The 21,081-nt window shown below is 40.4% G+C and overlaps 1 protein-coding gene across 9 annotated transcripts in view; it reads left to right on the top strand.

Annotated features, from left to right (window-relative positions):
• Positions 1–20,834, top strand: part of ppp1r12a (protein phosphatase 1, regulatory subunit 12A) — a 190,804-nt gene extending 169,970 nt beyond the window's left edge. For 7 of the 9 annotated variants that reach the window (XM_041215819.1, XM_041215820.1, XM_041215822.1 and 4 more), the window contains 7 exons: positions 2,920–2,936; positions 3,344–3,485; positions 4,107–4,211; positions 5,756–5,803; positions 6,634–6,684; positions 12,952–13,124; positions 18,647–20,834. In XM_041215819.1, coding sequence (XP_041071753.1) covers positions 2,920–2,936; positions 3,344–3,485; positions 4,107–4,211; positions 5,756–5,803; positions 6,634–6,684; positions 12,952–13,086 — 498 coding nt within the window. In that variant the 3' untranslated portion in view covers positions 13,087–13,124; positions 18,647–20,834. The remainder of the gene's footprint in view (positions 1–2,919; positions 2,937–3,343; positions 3,486–4,106; positions 4,212–5,755; positions 5,804–6,633; positions 6,685–12,951; positions 13,125–18,646) is intronic. The other 2 variants (XM_041215821.1, XM_041215827.1) reach the window with 1 other exon arrangement.
• The last annotated feature ends 247 nt before the right edge of the window (positions 20,835–21,081 follow it).

The raw sequence follows: 21,081 nt of genomic DNA on the forward strand, positions 1-21,081 counted from the left end.
GCAATCTTGAGTTCAAAAGATACAGTTGAGAAGTAACTTTTACTTGCAAGCTTGCCCTGACATAATTGCTGCGAAGCATGAAATTATAAAAGCCACTTGAGTATCTAGATAGAAAATTGCTTGTATATAATATTTGACCTTTGCATGTTGGATTTGTAGTCAGTAATTCTTTTCGATGTGTAAATTAATCATCTTGTATTGTGACAAAATGTCAAATAAATAATTCTCGGTACAAACTCCATTCCAGTGTTTATGTCCTAAAATTGTAATAACAAAATTGAACTTTTTTTGATTAAAATATTGATTGCTACATGAAAATGCTTAATGTGTTCAGTTAATGATGAATAATCTGAATTATTAGTGCAAAGGAGTACTTATGGTTATAGTTCTCTTTGTGTGAGTACTTTAACTTTCAAGCCTTTGCAACTTGGCAAGTTCAAAAAGTGATAATTGTGAATTCTAAACTTTGTTAATGTTGGACTTCAGCTGTTATTTCTACTCCATACTTCTGAATATTTTATGATCAGAATTGCTCATTGCTCCATAATTAGAAACAGCTGCGGTGATCTGTTTAAAATCACGAAGGTTAATATCTTGACAGAGGAATATTCCATCAAGGGCACCAGATTAACCCTTAACCCCTGGCTTTAACTCCATATGTCTGGGGCTTATTGCCCAGTTTATGCCTGGGATTTATGCCAACATTTAGGTCGTCTCCTCCCTTCTGACTTCCATCAATCAGTTGAGATTGTTAGCATCTACAATAACTAATTTCCCATCAGGATTCTAACTATTTGCTGATTGGATTAACCTTTTCTTTGCCAATTATAAAACAGATTGAGTACCAAATTCATGAACTAACATTTCTTTATTAGCCTTAGAATCTTAGCACTGAAACATAAACATTGTGCATGCAAATAATTATTAGGATGAATTGAAAAAGTGCTTACAGAAGCAGGGAAAGGTTACCATTATTTCTCAGTAGTTCTGCATTGACTAATTATGCATTTGCTGCTGAGATTGATGTAAATTGTTGATAATTTAGATTTTAACTCCTTGGCCAAGGAGTTAACAGGATTATACCCCAAATAATTGAGTAGATTGAAGTTTATAGACTTGTTGTGGCCCAAGTCCTTATAAACTGATGTAGAATAATAGGATAGGATAACAGGTTGTCTCACCTTCCTTGGGGAGGTTTGGGCTCGTCTGACTGAAGTTGAAGTTCCTCACCTCTGTCAATCAAATGTGCTACCCATTCTTTCTGGATGCTCTGCTCCTGCATAAATTCATTGTGTATCTGGCCTAGCTGTCTTAAATCTCACCTCTTTTGACCTTAAGACCTGTACATATAACTGGCATATGCACCTGTCTACACCTGACTGTTATAGCCCTACTTAATTGTAATCCTTGATATGACAGAACACCCTGCTATGTATGCTAGAAGTAGAGCTCTACACATCTACTGCAAATCAATGAAGCACTGGCATTAGGGCCCTTTGTTTACTCCCCTACTTCTCTGGCCTTTGCTAGCAAAATCCAGTATGACTCAGATAAAGTTGGAAATCTTCATCCCTTTAGCGAGCTGATTGTGGAGCTGAGCAAGAATGGAGCGCCAGCCAGTTAACATTGGTGTTTGGAAGTTTGATTTTTTTCATATTTATGATATATATTAACAGTTTGATTGCTAATGGAAGGACCCCAGTAGCTTGGGATGGTGATCTGATGAAGGACAAAATGACAATTAATGTGACTAAATGCATGTAATGAGACCTGCAAAGGGAAATAAATGGAGAGAAAATAATCTGAATAGTTCTGTGCCACAGAGCACAGCACAGGAAAAGAAATTTGGGCTATTGATAGCTTGTTGAAAGCAATAGCTCAAGCTGTGCCAGGATTAAGGTAAACTTGGGCAGCTGCTGGGCTGGAATATTTCAGGTGCTGCTGACTGTTTACGAGATGCATGTATATTTGCACTCTTGAGTGCTGTATACAATTTTAGCAACTGTACTGTACCACATGAAGCATATTAGATGCAGTGCAGAAAAGCAGCAATACTTAAGGCATCTGTGCGAGGAGACTTAAAAGATTGTTTAATTTAACAGAGATAGGAAATCTGGAAACACTTGAAAGAGTAGATAAGTGGAATTTTGCTAATATGGCTAAAATTGTCACAAACTTAAATCAGCAACATGGGCTCAAGTGTAGAAGAACATGACTGCTTAGATTAAATGACTTTACACCGGGAAGGTGAATTATGGATTAGGTTATGGAGGAAGGCAGATATTGTGGGAAAATTTGAGGGAGAATTCACTGATGTTTGACCTTGTGGGCGAATAGAGTTTTTGAAATGACCAGATGGACAGTGAAGCTTTTTTCCCCTCCATACTTTCGTTTGCTTCTGATCCAATGGGATTTAGAATTGGTAGGTATAAGATCTAAATTTTACCATCTTTAGCCACTCTGAGAGGATGGAGCATTGCAGTTGGGAACTGCATACTTATTGGAATGATTTTGAGTGCTTGCTCCTAAACATGGGAATTTTTATAATGAAAATGGACAATTTTGAACACTACCCTTATGATTCTTTTCCAATAGAAGTGACCTGATTTTGGTTTGCAGAATTTTTTAAAATGTTAATCAGTGGTTAGCCACTCAGCTGTGAAACTATTTTGAATATCCCTAACTTAGCTGAGATTTTTTGGGGATAAAAAGTGTCTCATTCTCAACTTAATTTCATCCTCAATTTGTGTTAAATGCAGAATCACCTTGAATTTGGATTAGCTATTAACTCCATGTCTTTTCCTTCCCAGGAGAAAAATAAATCATATTGTTGCTCAATTTATGTTTCATATTTACTAGACCTTTATCGTGAAAGATTAGAAAATTTGCTAAAATTTAACTTTTTGTTTCTTTTCCCAGAATGACAGACTTTCAAGGTATGATTTTGTTCATTTTTATGCCATTACAAGATAATGTGCTTGCTGCACAGTCAAAGGTACAAACTAGACAGGATTTTGAAAAAAAAAAATCATGTAGACTTTGTTAGTATAGAATGCCTGATTTGCATTTTGTTTGGGAGTCGGAAGAGGAAAAGAAGAGTATCATTGTGTCTGAGTGTAATTGGGGAAGTCAAATCACAAAGATTTACAGCTTTGTGTGAGTGATAAGCTTATTTGTGTTACAAATGTTTTGCTGGGAAGATTACCAAAGTTGGTAAGAAAACACAATGTTCTGGAGCTGTTGCATGAGGATTTACTTGATTTGCAAAAAACTTGTGCTCAGCATTACCTATTCACGACACCATGAAAAGAAATCAACCTGACAATGTCTAATTGTTTTACAGGTTTGACTCGGGACTTTCTAGTAGTGCACATAACGAGGGTTCCGAGCAGTTAGCTAGTCGAACTGGTTTCTGCCCTTACAGAGGAAGCCGGCATGCACCTCACAGCAGGGCAGAAAAGGAAGACACGTTGGATTATAAAAAGGTGACCATTGAAGTGGTGTCTTCTCTATGTCTGTGCTTTGTAAAGAGTTTTGAATATTGTAAAATAACCCTCTGTCCCTGACTTGCTTGTATCTGCGTGCAAAGCAGGCTCTTGAGTTAGAGTTATAGGACTTCAACATACAATCAAGCTGACATTTCCATACTGAGATTCTGAGGTAGTGCGGTGCTATCGGAGTTCATGTTTTTCAGATGCGTTTTTAAACCAAAGGTCCTGTTTTCCTGCTTGTTTGGGCTAAAAGATTATTTGACACAATTTGCCGAAGTTTAGGGGCGCTTTCCTCGTGTCCTGGAGGCAATATTATTCCTCAACCAAAACCAATTATCCAGTCATTTACCTTGTTATTTGTGTGACCTGGCCAGGTTCCAAATGGCTGCTGTGTTTGCTTACATGAGTGACTACGTTTCAAAAAATAATTAATTGGCTTGAAGCACTTTGTGATGCCCCTGGGTCACGCAAAGCTAATGACTGAAAGTTTTGTCAGGCATAATGATTTATCAAAAGGGGCGATGCTGTAATTGGTGAACAGTGGTATTTAACTTGTAGCATTTAAAAGCAGAATTCCAGGTATTGCAATGATTGAAATTTGTGATATTTTCACAGCTTTATGAGCAGTTCCTGGCAGAAAATGAGAAACTTAAGGCGAGTCTACATGACACAAACGTGGAGCTGAATGAGTTGAAAGTGCAGTTAGAGAAAATCACACAGGTAAATGCAGCAATTAACTCTTTGGTGATAAAGGTAAATACATACAGACATTTGAAAAAACAAATTCTGTAACATATAAATTGAAAGTTTGAGTCGGAATAGCAAATGTTCAGTTTATTTTGCATTTGTATATTCAGTTGATCTTGATCCTAAGTAGGTCTTACAGTCATGGGTTAGGTTTTGCCTTAGTATTCTAAATGGGGCATTATTTGTACAGTAGATTCTAATCACACAGCATATGATACTGACCAGTGGAGTCTAACAAGTCTGCCCAGTCACCACTGGTCAGTCTCTGCTTCAATTGTTACCAACACAAAATGCATCTTCAGCTTTGCAAATTGAGCAAAGGACCAGATGCAAACGAATCTTGATCATTGGCACCAAATCTAAACGGAGGCCGTTGCAGATATTGTAAGATATGAGGGTTCCCTGTATGGTGAGCTAATTTCATAAAACCCATCTGTTTGTCACACAATGTATCAAACCTCTCTTCTCTTGGGCCAGAGAAATAGAGAACATCATTGGTGATCTTTTGAAGTTGCTGCTTGCCCCATCTGCATTCAGCTTCATGATGCATGTCTTACTGGTTGCAGTGATTCCCTCATGATTAGAGAATTGTTATATATCTAGATTATGGGGCGATAGTGGCGTAGTGGTAATATCACTGAACTAGTAATCCAAGGACCCAGGGTAATGCTTTGGGGACATGGGTTCAAATCCCACCATAGCAGCTGGTGGAATTTAAATTCAATTAATAAAATTTGGGATTGAAAACTGGTCTCAATAATGGTGACCACGAAACTAGCATTGATTGTCATAAAAACACATTTGGTTTACTTATGTCCTTTGTGGAAGGAAATCTGCCATCCTTGCCTGGTCTGGCCTACATGTGACTCCAGACCCACAGCAGTGTGGTTGACTCTTAACTGCCCTCTGAAATGGCTGAGCAAGGCACTCAGATCAAGTGTTCAACAAATGCTGGGCTTGCCAGCAACATCCAATCCCATGAAAATTTTTTTAAAAAAAGATGCAGGGTACTAGGTTGTGACTCTGAATATTTCCAAATTGATTTGTTTGCAAACAACTCGATTATTTTGATGGAAGACATTAACAAGCTTTGGATTCACCAGTCCACTCTTGACTCTGAGTGAGTACTAATGACTAAAGATCATTGGTTGATTGCCTGCCTTTAGTGGACCTTCCTATTCCATTACATGAACTTGTTGTCCATATGCACTTTCTTCACTTTTCCTGTAATTTAGTGAAATAGAGTCTATTGGTTTCAATTTCGAATCTCCATATTGTGCTTCAAGAACAACTAAGGTGTTTTGATCTGTTTGGGAAGGGGTAATGTAAAATGATTTTCTTGAAGCACTGTTGGAAAGGGAAATTGCAACTGACATCAGTAGTCTTAAAATGTTGATGATAATTGTGACTTAAAAATGACATTGAATACCAGCACTTAATCTCTGGAATGCTGAGTGTAACCTGATATGAATGAGGGAAATTATGTTAAATACACACGACCTAACATTGTATTTCAGAGGCAAGAAAGGATAGCTGATCGGTCACTGCTAGAGATGGAGAAAAGGGTAAGCTTCAATTTACAGTGCAATCCAGAATAGTACTGGTAATGAAAGTTTTGAATAAGTTCAGTGATCATGATACTTTCATCAGCTTGGAGGATTATTGTATTGGTTTAAATGACATTTTAATGTCCAGATGTGCCTTCCTGGATTTATAGTCTATTTGGAAAATAGATGTTTTCTCAAACACTGAACATATTTAAAACGTATTTTAGTTGTGATTTATTGTTGCTTGAAGGGTAAATTCAGAAATGGATCTTGCATTGAATTATATTGTTATGGTAATTGTGTCAACATTGCAACTCTTAATAAAACTGCAGTAGCAACTGTTGAAAGTAATGTCTGAAAAAAGATGATATATAATGTGCCACTGTTACAGAATGCATTTCTTCATGTACAATAGAAGCTGACCTATTTTAGTCATAATTTAAACTATAAGCACTGCAGGTTATTGAAGTTCTGTTCCTCAAATATCATATACTCACTTGTGGCTGACTGTATGTATTCTCCAGTGCAATGTACCGGGTTGAAAGCTTGTCCTTCCAGGGTTGGACAGCTCCAGATTAGCACTCAGGTTGGTTAAAAGCCATGACACAAGGTGTAATTGGTTCAGCAGATTCAGAACACACAAGATATCTTTCCATCACTGTCATCAGAATAGTATGCAAACTTTCATTGAAGTGGAAAATTGGTTGTTTTAAAAAGGTGAGGCTGGGGGAGGGGGAGAATTATTTTATTAAAACTGAGAGTGAAGACACAGAACAAGAAGTGATTTATCTAAGCCTTGATTTTCCTTTTCAATGCAAGTGGTGTGACAATTTGCCATTGTTTAACAGGAAAGAAGAGCTTTGGAGAGGAAGATCGCAGAAATGGAAGAGGAGCTTAAGGTGAATTATTGTTCATCCAATTAATGTTCTTTATTTGAGATTGGTTTTTGTATTGCTTTAATGGAAACTTGATGTATAATATGAAAATGTTTAAATGACTGCTGACCAAAGTGATAGTGATGGCAGAGTAAAATTGTTTTTAAACGAGCTTTGTACTGTTTACCATAATGTAATACGGCTATTGGAATTCCGCAATGACTTTTTTCAAAAAGAAAATGACAACTGCATGATTTGGTCTTGGAACTGGCAGCCATCTGCAACAAGGTTTTCTTTTGATGTGCGTGATATATAAAGAGGCTGTATCATGTTGCATTTGACAAAACCTGAAGGCCCTGGTTTTCCCCTTGGTTCTGTTAGATAGCTGGCACAATTGTTTCCATGCAATCAAACGAACAGATTTGTGTGGTTCAGTTAAATTTATTTTCTAATGGTTAAATTGGAGGAGAGCCTCTGCTGTTATCCAAGACAGTAAATCAGTATATAAGGGAGGGTTTATTATTTTGTAACACATGGTGCACAGAGGAACTCAACCCTATTGCGTTGACTGTGCAATGTTTGTGGGCTGTCATGATCTGTTTGATTTGAAACGTCAGCCTTGACCAAGACAGGAGCCGGGTTAAGATATTTTTCTTCATGCTAAGATATCGGTTTGGATTATATTTTATTATCCCTCAACGTCCTGCAAAACCTTAAGATAAAAGCAAAAAACTGCGGATGCTGGAAATCCAAAACAAAAACAAAAATACCTGGAAAAACTCAGCAGGTCTGGCAGCATCTGCGGAGAGGAACACAGTTAACGTTTTGAGTCCGTATGACTCTTCAACAGAACTAAGTAAAAATACGAAAGAGGTGAAATATAAGCTGGGTTCTGGTTATGGAACTGCCGGCGTGACAGTCATCTCAATTTCTCTGCTCCTCTCACCCACTCTAACCTGGTTCTCTCTGAACTTGCTGCACTCCGTTCTCTCAGGCCCAACCCTGACATTGTCATCAAACCTGCTGACAAGGGTGGTGCTGTTGTTGTCTAGCGCACTGACCTCTACCTCGCAGAGGCTGACCATCGACTTGCAGACACTTCCTCCTACCTCTCCCTGGACCATGGCCCCCACCGCTGAACATCAAGCCATTGTTTCCAGGACTGTTACTGACCTCATCTCCTCTGGAGATCTTCCTTCCACAGCTTCCAACCTGATAGTCTCCCAACCTCGGACGGCCCGCTTCTACCTCCTACCCAAAATCCACAAACAGGACTGTCCCGGCAGACCGATCGTGTCAGCATGTTCCTGCCCCACAGAACTCATTTCTTGCTAACTTGACTCCATTCTATCTCCCCTTGTCCAGTCTCTTCCCACCTACATCCGTGATTCCTCTGACACCCTACATCATATCAACAATTTCCAGTTCCCTGGCCCCAACTGCCTCCTCTTCACCATGGATGTCCAATCCCTCTACACCTCCATCCCCCATTGGGATGGTCTGAGGGCCCTTAACTTCTTCCTCGAACAGAGGCCCAAACAATCCCCATCCACCACTACTCTCCTCTGTCTGGCTGAACTTCTCTCACTGAACAATTTCTCCTTAAACTCCTCTCACTTCCTCTAAATAAAAGGTGTGGCTGTGGGTACCCACATGGGCCCCAGCTATGCCTGTCTCTTTATGGAGTATGTAGAACATTCCTTGTTCCATTCCTACTCTGGCCCCCTCCCATAACTCTTTCTCCGGTACATTGATAATTGTCTCGGTGCTGCTTCATGCTCTCGTCTGGACCTGGAAAAATTTATTAATTTTGCTTCCAATTTCCACCCCTCCATCATTTTCACATGGTCCATCTCTGACACTTCCCTTCCCTTCTTTGACCTCTCTGTCTCAATTTCTGGTGATAGACTGTCCACCAATATCCATTACAAGCCTACCGACTCCCACAGCTACCTTGACTACAGCTTCTCACACCCCGCTTCCTGTAAGGACTCCATCCCATTCTCTCAGTTCATTCACCTCCGTCGCATCTGTTCTGATGATGCCACTTTCAAAAACAGTTCCTCTGACATGTCTTCCTTCTTCCTTAACCGAGGTTTTCCACCCATGGTGGTTGACAGGGCCCTCAACTGTGTCCGGCCCATCTCCCGCGCATCCGCCCTCACACCTTCCTCTCTCTCCCAGAAACATGATAGGGTCCCCCTTGTCCTCGCTTATCACGCCACCAGCCTCTGCATTCAAAGGATCATCCTCCCCCATTTCCGCCAACTCCAGCATGATGCCACCACCAAACATCTTTCCTTCACCCTCCCGGCGGCATTCCACAGGGATCATTCCCTCTGGGCACCCTGGCCCACTCCTCCATCACCCCCTACACCTCAACTCCCTCCCACGGCACCTTCCCATGCAACCGCAGAAGGTGCAGCACCTGCCCCTTTACTTCCCCTCTCCTCACTGTCCAAGGGCCCAAACACTCCTTTCAAGTGAAGCAGCATTTCACTTGCACTTCCCTCAATTTAGTCTACTGCATTCGCTGCTCCCAATGTGGTTTCCTCTACATAGGAGAGACCAAATGCAGACTGGGTGACCGCTTTGCCAGAACATCTTTGGTCTGTCCGCAAGCATGACCCAGACCTCCCTGTCGCTTGCCATTTCAACACTCCACCCTGCTCTCATGCCCATATGTCCGTCCTTGGCCTGCTGCATTGTTGCAGTGAAGCTCAACGCAAGCTGGAGGAACAGCATCTCATCTTCTGACTAGGCACTTTACAGCCTTCTGGACTGAATATTGAGTTCAACAATTTTAGATCATGAACTCCCTCCTCCATCCCCACCCCCTTTCCGATCCCCCCCCCCTTTTTTTTCTCCCAATAATTTATATAGATTTTTCTTTTCCCACCTATATCCATTATTTTAAAATGTATTTCCATCCATTGTTTTATCTCTACCTTTTAGCCTATTTCGATTCCTTCACCTCACCCCACCTCCACTAGAGCTATCTGTACCTTGCTTGTCCAGCTTTCAACCCTTAATTAGCACATTCCTTAGATAATATCACCACCTTCAACATCTCTTTGTCCTTTCGTTTATGACATCTTTTGGTTATCTCCACCTATCGCAGGCCCTCTATCCAGCTCTACCCTCCCCCCCACCTTAAGTCAGCTTATATTTCACCTCTTTTCTATTTTACTTAGTTCTGTTGATGAGTCATATGGACTCGAAACGTTAACTGTGTAACTCCCCGCAGATGCTGCCAGACCTGCTGAGTTTTTCCAGGTATTTTTATTTTTGTCCTGCAAAACCTTGATGTTTTTTCAACATCTCCTTTGTTGCAGAATTACCATCCTATATTGGGTGATTCATGCGCACCTTAGTAATGAGAAGTAATTTTCACTTTATCACCGGTATGAGGTTCTAGCTTCATCAAGCTGGAGAAAAGACAAGGGTTTGGTTTTGCAGATGATGGATGGTCTTTGATACAGAGGCCTAAAAAATGAGATTCTTGGCTTCATCAACAGTGTTATCAAGTGGTACTTGCTTAACAATAACCTGCTCACTGACGCCCAGTTTGGGTTTCGCCAGGACCACTCGGCTTCTGACCTCATCACGGCCTTGGTTCAAACATAGTTAAGAGAGCTGACCTCCAGAGATGAGGCGAGAGTAACTTCCCTTGACATCAAGCCTGCATTTGACCGAGTGTGGCCTCAAGGAGCCCGAGCAAAACTGTTGTCAATGGGAATCCGCTGGTGGAGTCATACCCAGCACAAAGGAAAATGATTGTGGTTGTTGGTCAGTCATCTCAGTTCCAGGATATCACTGCAGGGGTTCCTCAGGGCCGTGTCCTAGGCACAACTATCTTCAGCTGCTTTATCAATGACTTTCCCTCCATCGTAAGTCAGAAGTGGGGATGTTCACCGATGATTGCACGATGTTCAGCACCATTCGCGACTTCTCAGATACTGAAGCAGTCCATGTCCAAATACAGTTAGACCTGGACAACATCTGGGCTTGGACTGGCAAGTGGCAAGTAGCATTTGCACCACAGAAGTGCCAGGCAATGCCATCTCCAACAAGAGAGAATGTAACCATCGCCCCTTGACATTCAATGACATTACCATTGCTGAATCCCTCAGTATCAGCATCCTGGGAGGGGGTTACCATTGACCAGAAACTGAACTGGACTAGCCATATAAATACTGTGGCTACAAGAGCAGGTCAGAGGCTAGGAACCCTGTGGTGAATAACCCACCTCCTGACTCCCCAAAGCCTGCCCATAATCTACAAGGCTCAAGTTAGTGTGATGAAACGCTCCCCACTTGCCTCGATGAGCGCAGCTCCAGCAACACACAAGAAGCTTGACACCATTATCCAGTTGCAACATGTTTGAATGTTCCCAGCTGTGGAATTTTCTAAAGGCAGCCTTTTAATCATTGCTGTATTGTCAGTAATTCTTCACATTTATCAATGTTACATGAAGAATTTCAGTTGCTCTATCCAGGTGGAGGAACTTGCTTCAGGATTTCGTCACTTGAGTTCTTCAGTTTTATCTGACATTTCAGCTATAGAGATGACATGGTTATGGAATCCAAGAAACTAGCCACAAGAGTATTTGGATTACATTTTTACTCTGTTGCATGCATTTCAGTCATCTTAATATCAGCTAACCAGTGGTTCAGTGTGTGTCAAGCATTTCTGGAGCTTCAAATAGTCTCTGGTTTTTACATCAACAGCAGGTTGTGAGCACCATTGCGTAGATCTTAACTGAACCAACCATATCAATATTATGACCACATGAACAAGGCAAAGGCTGAGTACTTGAATGTGTGGATTACCTCCTGACCCCACAAAACTTCTCCTCTATCTATGAACACTCAAGTCTGGAATATGATTTGTTCCTCCTGAAGCTGCACACGATCCTAATTTGGACATATATTTTTTGTTTTTTCATCTTTTGAGTTAACATTCTGCAATTCCTGATCAAGCATCCTAAGCACAAGGAAGCATGGCATAAGGAGATGGTCAACAGCTATCAGGTGTTAACAGATGGCCCATAAATGCATTGGATCATCTTAGGATCATAAGTTGTGTTTCCTGGTAGTCTGGCTCCCTATGGTCATAAACAGCCAGAATGATCAGTGAAATTCTGACCTCTGCATTTGCCTGTTTTTGTTGAACAGCAGTGGTCTTAATCTGCGCGTCTACCTTTGTCTGCCTTCATTGCCTGACTTAAAATGCCACGGATACAAGTGTTGGGATATGCAGAAACATTATGTTTTGTCTCATGGGGCTGCGATGTAACTCCTTTCTAGATACCATGGTATCTGTGCTTGCATTAATGGAACTTTCAGCGTAGCACAATTTCCCAGATGCTTCACTGGAGCATTATCAGACAAAATTCAACACCGAACCACAAAGGCATATTCATACACATGACCAAAAGCTTGGTCAGAGGTAGGTTTTAAGGAGCATATAGAAGGGAGAGAGGGGTAGGGTGGCAAAGAGATTTTGGGTGAGAATTCCATAGTTCAGGGTCTAAGCAGCTTAAGGCATAGCTGCCAATGGTGGAATGAAAGAATTTGGAAATGCTTTCAAGGCCAGATTTGGAGGAACCCAGACATCTGAGTGTTGTAGGACCAAAGGGGATTACAGAGATAGGGAAGGGTGAGTCCATGGACGGATTTGGAGACAAGGAGGAGAATTTTAAAGTCGAGACTAAAGGATTGAATTCAGTCCTGTATGGCAGTGTGAAGCTACTGTGTATTTTTATATATGGTGGCTGTAACCTCTTTCTGGCTTATAATCTCTTATCTTGTATTCTCCCCCTGCCAACTGCTGACAGAAGGCCCTTCTTGTATAGTTTGATGCCTTCTCAATTATTTCCTAAAAAAAAATTAGTAGTGTGTATGCATGCACATTAATTTGTCTTGGCAAGCAGGTGACAGTGTCATGTGACATTAAAGAAATCATAAACTCTGATCCATTGAGTAAGCTGAAAGTTAGTTCCAAGTCAGAATTGCATGGAGACCTTGTGCTGTATGATGTAATTTGTGATCATAAAATTGGTATTGAGTGACTGTTTGAAAATGTGATACAAATTGTTCAAATTTGAGTTGCCTTACCATCATGCTGCTGAACTCCTTGTGAGGGAAACACCCCCAAGGTCTGTGTCCTTGTGCCAAGTGGAAAATTGGGCACTGTTTTTCATTTTATTAACTTTTTTTCTTTCCTTATGCCTGCTATCATTCTGCTTTCCAATTCTGTTTCTTCTCCTTGTGTTTTGATCCCCTGCAGAACCTGCATCAAGTAAAAGAGTTTCAGACTCTGAGGCAGTTAAATGAGCGGCTGCTGGCTGAGAATAGGGCTCTGACCAGAGTGGTTACCAAGCTTTCTGAGTCCCGTAGGCAGCTCCAGGCTGTGGACTCGTAGCTCCTTCCCTTTTCTTCATTACTTCCCTTCACAGCCAGGCAGGTGCTAAACTTCAGTTAACTTTCTAGTCCCACTTTTTTGCAATCTTTTTGAGTGAGGACTGCTTCTGTTTGCTGCAGTGCTTCATCTAAATTTGTGGAATGCAAATGTTTTGCTGCTTTTGAGAGTTGGGCAATTCTGTGTGACTTTTATATATTTGTGCTGCTGCTAATGTGGCTTCCCCCATCTCCCCGAGTTCCTTTGAGTACTCTCTCAAGAGCTACACTATTTGAGTTTGATGTGTGGTTAAGCATAGCCTACAAGCTCACCAAGAACTTAATTTGCATTGACTAGTGGTTGGTTAAACATTGCCAATACAAATTGCATGCTTTTAACTCCACTGGGAATTGGGCTGCGCACTAGAACTAAATTGCCATTTGACATCCTTTCACTTGTGTTTCTTTGTGGTTAACACAAAAGTGTTAAGATTCTGTCAAAGCTTGTCGCTCCAGTGCAATTCCAGTTCGACGGGGCTCTCTGAGGCTTGAGATAAAATGGCTTCAAGCCAAGAGAAATCTCTTGCAGCACTTGAAAGAAGAGGTGCAGGTGAGGAAAAATTTCCATTCATAAAGCACCTTTGGTGACGTCGGGATGTCCCAAAGCGCTCAGCCGCTGAAGTGTTTCTGAAATGTAGTTACTGTTGCAATGTTGGGAGCATAACAGCCAGATTGCACACACAAGTAAGACCTCCAAACATACAATATTTTCTTTTTAGTGACATTGGTTGAGGGGTAAATATTGCGCAGGAGACCTTGAATTGTTTGGAGCTGCGGGCTGACGAATCCCCAGGTCTGGATGGACTTAACCCATAGGTCTTGAAAGAAGGGGCTAATGAGATAGTAAATGTACTGGATTTAATTTTCCAAAATTCCTTAGATTTGGGGAAGATTCCATTAGTTTGGAAAATAGCAAATATAATTCCTTTATTCAAAAAGGGAGGGAGACAAAGCAGGAAACTATAGGCTGGTTAGCTTAACATGTTTCATAGGGAAAATGTCAGAAGCTGTTATTAAAGATGTTATAGCAAGGCACTTAGAAAAATTCAAGGCAATCAGACAGAGCCAACATGGTTTTGTAAAAGGGAAATCATGTTTAACCAATTTATTGGAGTTCTTTGAAGGAGTCACATGCTGTGGATAAAGGGGAACCAGTGGGTGTACTGTACTTAGATTTCCAGAAGGCATTTGGTAAGGTGCCACATCAAAGGTTATTGCAGAAAATAAAAGCTTATGGGTTAAGGGGTAACATATTATCATGGATAGAAGATTGGCTGGATATCAGGACACAGAGAGTAGGCCTAAATGGGCCTTCTGGTTGGCAGGATGTGATGAGTAGTGTGTCACAGGAATCAGTGTTGGGGCCTCAACTTCTTAAAATTTATATAAATGACTTTGATGAAGGGACCAAAAGAATGGTTGCTAAATTTGCTGATGAGACAAAGATAGGTAGGAAAGTAAATTGTGAAGAGGATGTAAGGAGGCTACAAAGTGACGTAGGTTAAGTGAGTGGGCAAAGATCTGGCAAATGTGAAATTGTTCATTTTGGCAGGAAGAATAAAAATGAATCTTATTATCTAAATGGTGGAGAGATTGCAGAGCTCAGATTCAGAGTGATCTGGGTGTCCTAGTGCATGAATCACAAAAGGTTGGTATGCAAGTAATTAGGAAAGCTAATAATTGAATGTTATCATTTATTGTGAGGGGAATTGAATACAAGAGTAGGGAGGTTATGTTTCATTTGTACAGGGCTCTGGTGCGATCATATTTGGAGTACTGTGTGCAGCACTGGTCACCTTATTTAAGGAAAGATGTAAATGTGTTATAAGCAGTTCAGAGATAGTTACTAGACTAATACCAGGAATGGGCAGGTTATGTTATGAAAGAAAGTTGGACAGGTTAGGCTTGTATCCACTGGAATTTAGAAGAGTAAAAGGTGACATAATTGAAAGCTTTAAGATCCTGAGGGGTCTTGACAAGATGGATATGGAGAGAATGTTTCATCTTGTGGGAGAACATAGAACTAGGAGTCACTGTTTAAACATAAGTGGTTGCTCACTTAAGACGGATAAGAAATTTTCTTTGAGGGTTGAGTGTTTTTGGGACTGTCTTGCTCCAAAAGGTGGTGGAAGCAGAACCTTTGAATATTTTTAAGGCAGAGCTAGATAGATTCCTGATTAACAAGGGGTGAAAGATTATCGGGGGTAGGCAGGAATGTGGGGTTGAGGTTACATTCAGATCAGCCATGATCTTATTGAATGATGGAGCAGGCCCGAGGGGCTGACGGGCCTACTCCTAATTTATGTTCGTATGTAATTCCAAGTTCATCATCAGAATAGTTTCATGAGATCTTTCACTTGAGAGAGAACACTGTGCCTCACTTTACATCTCAGCTGAAAGATGGTACATTTTACATTGCAGTGCTCCCTGCACTGAAGTATCAGCTTTGGTAATGGGCTCAACTCTCCAGAGAGGGACTTGAACCCAAAGTCTTCTGACTAGACAAGATTGCTGAGGTTAGCATGGCTGTCATCAAGAAAAGCCCAAGGTACGATGGGCCATTTCATAGTTAAAGCATTAATTGCAGGAAAAGCTGTAGGAGCAATATCTAGGTGCTGTTTATAACCAGGATGCTCTGGAGTTGGATCAGTTCATGGCTGCAAGTTGACACGATTTAATGTCTGATGTAAGACTGTTACATTTGTGTAAATACAGCTTTGCATGGTCAATATCAAATCCTGATAAGTTTGTATTTTTAGGAATAATTAGGGAGCACTGATTTGCAGTGAGGAACACTATTGTGGAGTGGTAGAGGGAAAATTGCTCAAATTATGTACATTCATAAATGGAATGAACGTTAGTATGTTTGTAGGATGGAGATGTGTGACAATTAACTCCATCTTATTGCGATGTGAATTATGCAAGGGAGAAGCAGTTTTTGAAATTAGTACTTTTACATGCAGTTAAACATAATAGGCTGTGACAGTCAACCACTGGTTTTTCTCCTCCTCACAGGCACTCATGCTAATTCCATTTGCCTGCCCTATCCCCTAAACTTCTTTTAAAAACTGCGTAGCTTGCAGTAAATGCTGCGATTTTAAAGTCGATAATGTTAAGTTACTGTCAAGTTAAATACAAGAACTTAGCAATTTACTTGACAATAAAAACTTGCTGATTTACCCAGCTGTCTGTACAGTAGAAAGGGAACTCATACAATGATGTAAACACAATCCAGCTACAACCTAAATAAATCAATTGCTAGCTGTAGCCTAGTTTAGGATGATGCAGTTGGGTGATCACCTTTGAGATTGGGTACGTGGAAAAAGTTGATATAAAAACAAAATGCTGGAAAAACTCCGCAGGCCTGCCAGCCAGCATCTGTGGAGAGAGAAACTGAGTTAACATTTTGAGTCCACATGACTTCAGAGCGAAAGAAATAGAAATATGATGGATTTTATACTGTTTAAGAGGGTGGAGCAGGATGGAAGGTTAGGGATAGGTAACAGCTAAGGAGGAATTAACAAAGATGCCATGGGTGCAAGACAAAGGGAGTGTTAGTGGTAGTGGTAAAGAGTAAAGAAGGGGCTGACAGTGGCAAAAAGCTGATAAAGCAGAATGTGTTCATAGCAGAACAAAGGTCAGCTCTGTGAAAGCACAACATAAAAACAAGTGACAGATGGCCCCCTGGGGGGGAGGGGGCACGGTTTGGGGAAAAAGGATTTAAAAAAATTAGTAAAATTAAAATCATCAATGAATTGGTTTGGGAAAAAAAAGGCCCAAGAAGGAGGAGAGAGTTCATGGTCTGAAGTTGTTGAACTCAATATTAAGTCTGGAAGGTTGTAAAGTGCCTAATCGGTCTGCATTTAGTCTCCCCATTATGGAGGAGACCACATTGAGAGCAGCGAATACAGTAGATCAAATTGAAGGATGAGCAAGTGAAGCGCTGCTTCACCTGAAAGGAGTGTTTGGGCCCTTGGATGTTGAGGAGGTAAAGAGGCAGGTGTTGCACCTTCTGCAATTGCATGGGAAGGGGATGAGGAGTTGGGGGTGATGGAGGAATGGACCAGGGTGTCACAGAGGGAACGTTCCCTATGGAACGCTGATGGGGATGGTGAGGGGAAGATGTGTTTGGTGGTAGCATCATGCTGGAGTTGGTGGAAATGACACAGGATGATTCTTTGAATGCGGAGGCTGGTGAGGCGAAAAGTGAGGACAAGGGGGATCCTATCATAGTTCTGGGAGGGATGAGGGAGGGTGGGGAAGGGGTGAGGACAGAGGTGCAGGAGATGGGTCAGACATGGTTGGAAAGCCCTGTCAACCACAGTGGAGGGAAACCTCGGTTAAGAAAGAAGGAAGACATGTTAGAAGCGCTGTTTTGGAAGATGGCATCATCGGAACAGATGCAATGGAGGCGAAGGAGCTGGGAGAATGGAATGAAGTCCTTACAGGAAGCAGAGTATGAGGAGCTGTAGTTGAGATAGCTGTTGGAGTCGGTGGGTTTGTAATAAATATTGGTAGACAATCTATCACCAGAAATGGAGACAGAGATCAGAAAAAGCTGATGTTTCCTGTTCTGTTTTGGGTACAGCACTAAAAGTTTAAAACTGGTTTAAACAGCATACATTATTGTATTAAACCGGGGTCCTTTATTTTTCACTTAATGAGTCAGTTCTTAAGCATGATTTCCACTTTTCAGAACAATCATGAAGGCCAGCTCTATTCTATTACCATATTTGAAAAGTGTAGGTGAAAGCTGATGCTGCCAATCCCAGAAGAATCTCTAATCAGGGTTATGACTGTTGGTGGAGTAGATGTTCATCTCATCATTGGATATATGTTACAAAATTAGCATACTTAAAATTGGCTGCAACCCACTGACAGTTGAAGAAAATTGCCACTGTGCCATTGCATTTGAAAACTAACTAGTTCCCACTAGGTGAAATTTCACTTTGAGGCGCTAAAAAGGAAAATAAAGAACCTGCATTTATATGAGACATTTCACGAGCTCAAAACATCCTAAAGAACTTGACAGCCAGTGAGTTACTTTTGAAGTAATGTAGGAAGTGCTGCAGCCAATTTATGCAGAGCAAGCTCCCACAAACTGCAATGTGATGACCAGATTCTCTTGTTTGTGCTGTTGTTTAAAAATGAATATTGGGCGGGATGTGGGGGAGAACTCTCCTGCCCATTCAAATAGCCCCAGAGGATTTTTTACATCCATCTGAAAGAGCAGAAAGGGCCTCAGTTTTATTTCTCACTCACCTGGTAGTTTGAATATACTGTGTGTGTATTTGAAATGCTTGAAGATGACTTCAAGAAATAACAAAAGACTGAAAACTCCAAGGCTGAAGTAACCTTCGTGAGCACAGATATGAAATTGTAATGCTCCACTCTCAAAATTTGTACATGTTCCCACAGTTCATGTTCTGTTTTGTACAGCTTTGTTTATAATCTTTGTTTTCAATGTTGTGTGCAGGCTGAAGGTTATATTAAGTGGCTTAGCATGTACTTTGTTTTCACTGCAGATGCTACCAGACTTGAAAGCAGACAACCAGAGACTGAAAGATGAAAATGGGGCTTTGATCAGAGTCATCAGCAAACTTTCCAAGTAAACAGGATTCGGACTGCTGTTGATGCCATTGCATGAAAACTGATTAACTCTGAGCTACATCACACTCATTCAGCAAAGTGATCAAAAAGAGATGGAAGTGACTGACCAGGCTCCCACCTTGAAGAGAATCATCTTTTATGAACCTGTTTAATGTCTTTATATATGGATATATATATTATATATATAATATATATAGCCATTTAACAGATGCTAAAACTGCTGAAGAAGTGGAATGACTGAAAATCTTGTTTACAGTAATATGAGGAAAGTGTTTAAGGGCAGAAGCGCCTCTATATTAAACCAATAAGCCTTACTACTTGTACATAAAACTCTTGCGTCAACAAACTGCTTTCATTGTCAACAAAGACAGTTAAGAATACAACTAAATTTTACTGTGCCACAGAATTGTGTTCCTTTTTCACGTGCTTAAAAGTGTTTAATATGTGCTTAACCACCCATGTGCCAGTTCAAGTTGGGACAAGTATTCACAAAACTATCCCATTTTGGAAATGATGCGTCTAAGCCCGAAAGTGGAGGTAACTGCAAATCGTGATTTGTCCCTCCATGTTGATCAATACAGTTGGTGAAACGTTAGCTTTCACTGTTTGTGCAATATGCATTTCTTTATAAGATGCTTTATAACAAATCAGTTGAAGTAGATTTATTTTACAAAATGTTTTCTTGACTGACATCTGTCACAGTTTTTTAAGTCTGTAGCATAAGTTCTTATGGAATCTGTAACCTGCACTTTCATTTTAGCAGGTACTGTGTATGTATATTTTATATTTATATTATATAATATATATATATACACACACACACACATACACACATACTGTTTTAAGTTTCAATGCACCGTGTAGGCGTAATGGTTACACAAAACAGATTGTTCAAAGATGTGGCTTTTTAATGATGAGGTTTTATGGTTTAAAAGGTGCATATAGACATGAAATGAGTTTTTGGAAAAGCATGGTGTCTTGAATGGTAAGCGGTACTTTTGAATTGGGATTCCAATATTCACATGTAAAAATGTGCATCAAAGATTAATGAGAGGTTTCTTACTGTGTTTTACATTCTGTGAGTCACATTCGGGCCATTTAAGTTCCTGCCAGAGTAATATCACTGAAATGGAAATTTGTTTTGGAAATCTAACTTAATGGCCTTCACATAACTATTTTAGTTTTGTATCCATTGTTTTGGGGCTGATGGGAAGAGTCGCTGAAATTTGGAAAAGCATCATCATGTTGGAGCCCAGAAATCTAAATGCACTTCCTATATTTTGGCCTTTTACAAAAAAAAATTCAGTGAACACTCTTACCATTAGACCAATATTGTGCATCACCCCAGGTTATTTTGAATATATATTTAAACGTCAATACAACTTCATACGGCACATATTATATGTCAAATAAAACCACTGAAGAGTTCAAACATACTGAGTCATTGTACATTGTTAAGCTTGCAGTAGCTGTTGTATTATCCTTAAATATATTGTATTAAATGTGAATTTATACCCCGTCATATAAAAATACGGTTCTTGTGTTACATCGCTTATCGTAGTCTTCTAGTAATTGGGGCATAATGCCTCTTGTCTCTGGGGCGTGACATTTTCTGTTAATTGGTTTTATGCAGGTGTGGATTCATACTCTTACTACCAATCTCAGGAGATTGATTTTATAAAGGTACCAAGAAAACTAGATTTTCACATTCAAATGGTATTTGGACTAAGTGATTGTTGGATTGTAATTACCAGTGGTGTGTGACATCTTACTGTGGCTTGACATGAGCAGAAATAGTGACGACAGAGGGTTTGAATGCTGGTTCACCACAGTGCTCTGAGTGTGTGACTGACTGACTGGCTAGCAGATTGTGGAATGTGTTGAGTGCATGTGCAAAGTTACCGTAGATGTTTCTAATATTTTAGTGTTTTATATTTAGCTTATTTATTCTTTATATTGGATTTCATGATGTAGCTGGTGTGCTGTTTCAGTTTTATTGGTAGTATTGAGCAGACAGTGCATCTGCATGAAACTGATTGCAAAAACTTCCAACTATTTTCTGAAAATTGTATTTTGACATATACAAATAAAAATTAAAATGTTGACTTAGTGCCATATTTATTGACCCATGAGCTGAATTATAAAATACACTGTTTAACCTTGACTTTGAAATTACTGCAACAGCCTCAAGTATTCATCAATGCTCCTTGGCTGAGAAAGAACCTGCTTTGGTTGTACTCGACAGAGCAAGGTGTGTAAGGTAAGGTGTGTATTTGGGAAAATCAGGTCATGGCATTTGTAGAAGACTTCAATTTTGGAATCCGTATGGTCTCTGACTGTGTCCGATCCC

The sequence above is a fragment of the Carcharodon carcharias genome, chromosome 21 (genome assembly GCF_017639515.1).
Source record: "Carcharodon carcharias isolate sCarCar2 chromosome 21, sCarCar2.pri, whole genome shotgun sequence".
Classification (NCBI taxonomy): Eukaryota; Metazoa; Chordata; class Chondrichthyes; order Lamniformes; family Lamnidae; genus Carcharodon; species Carcharodon carcharias.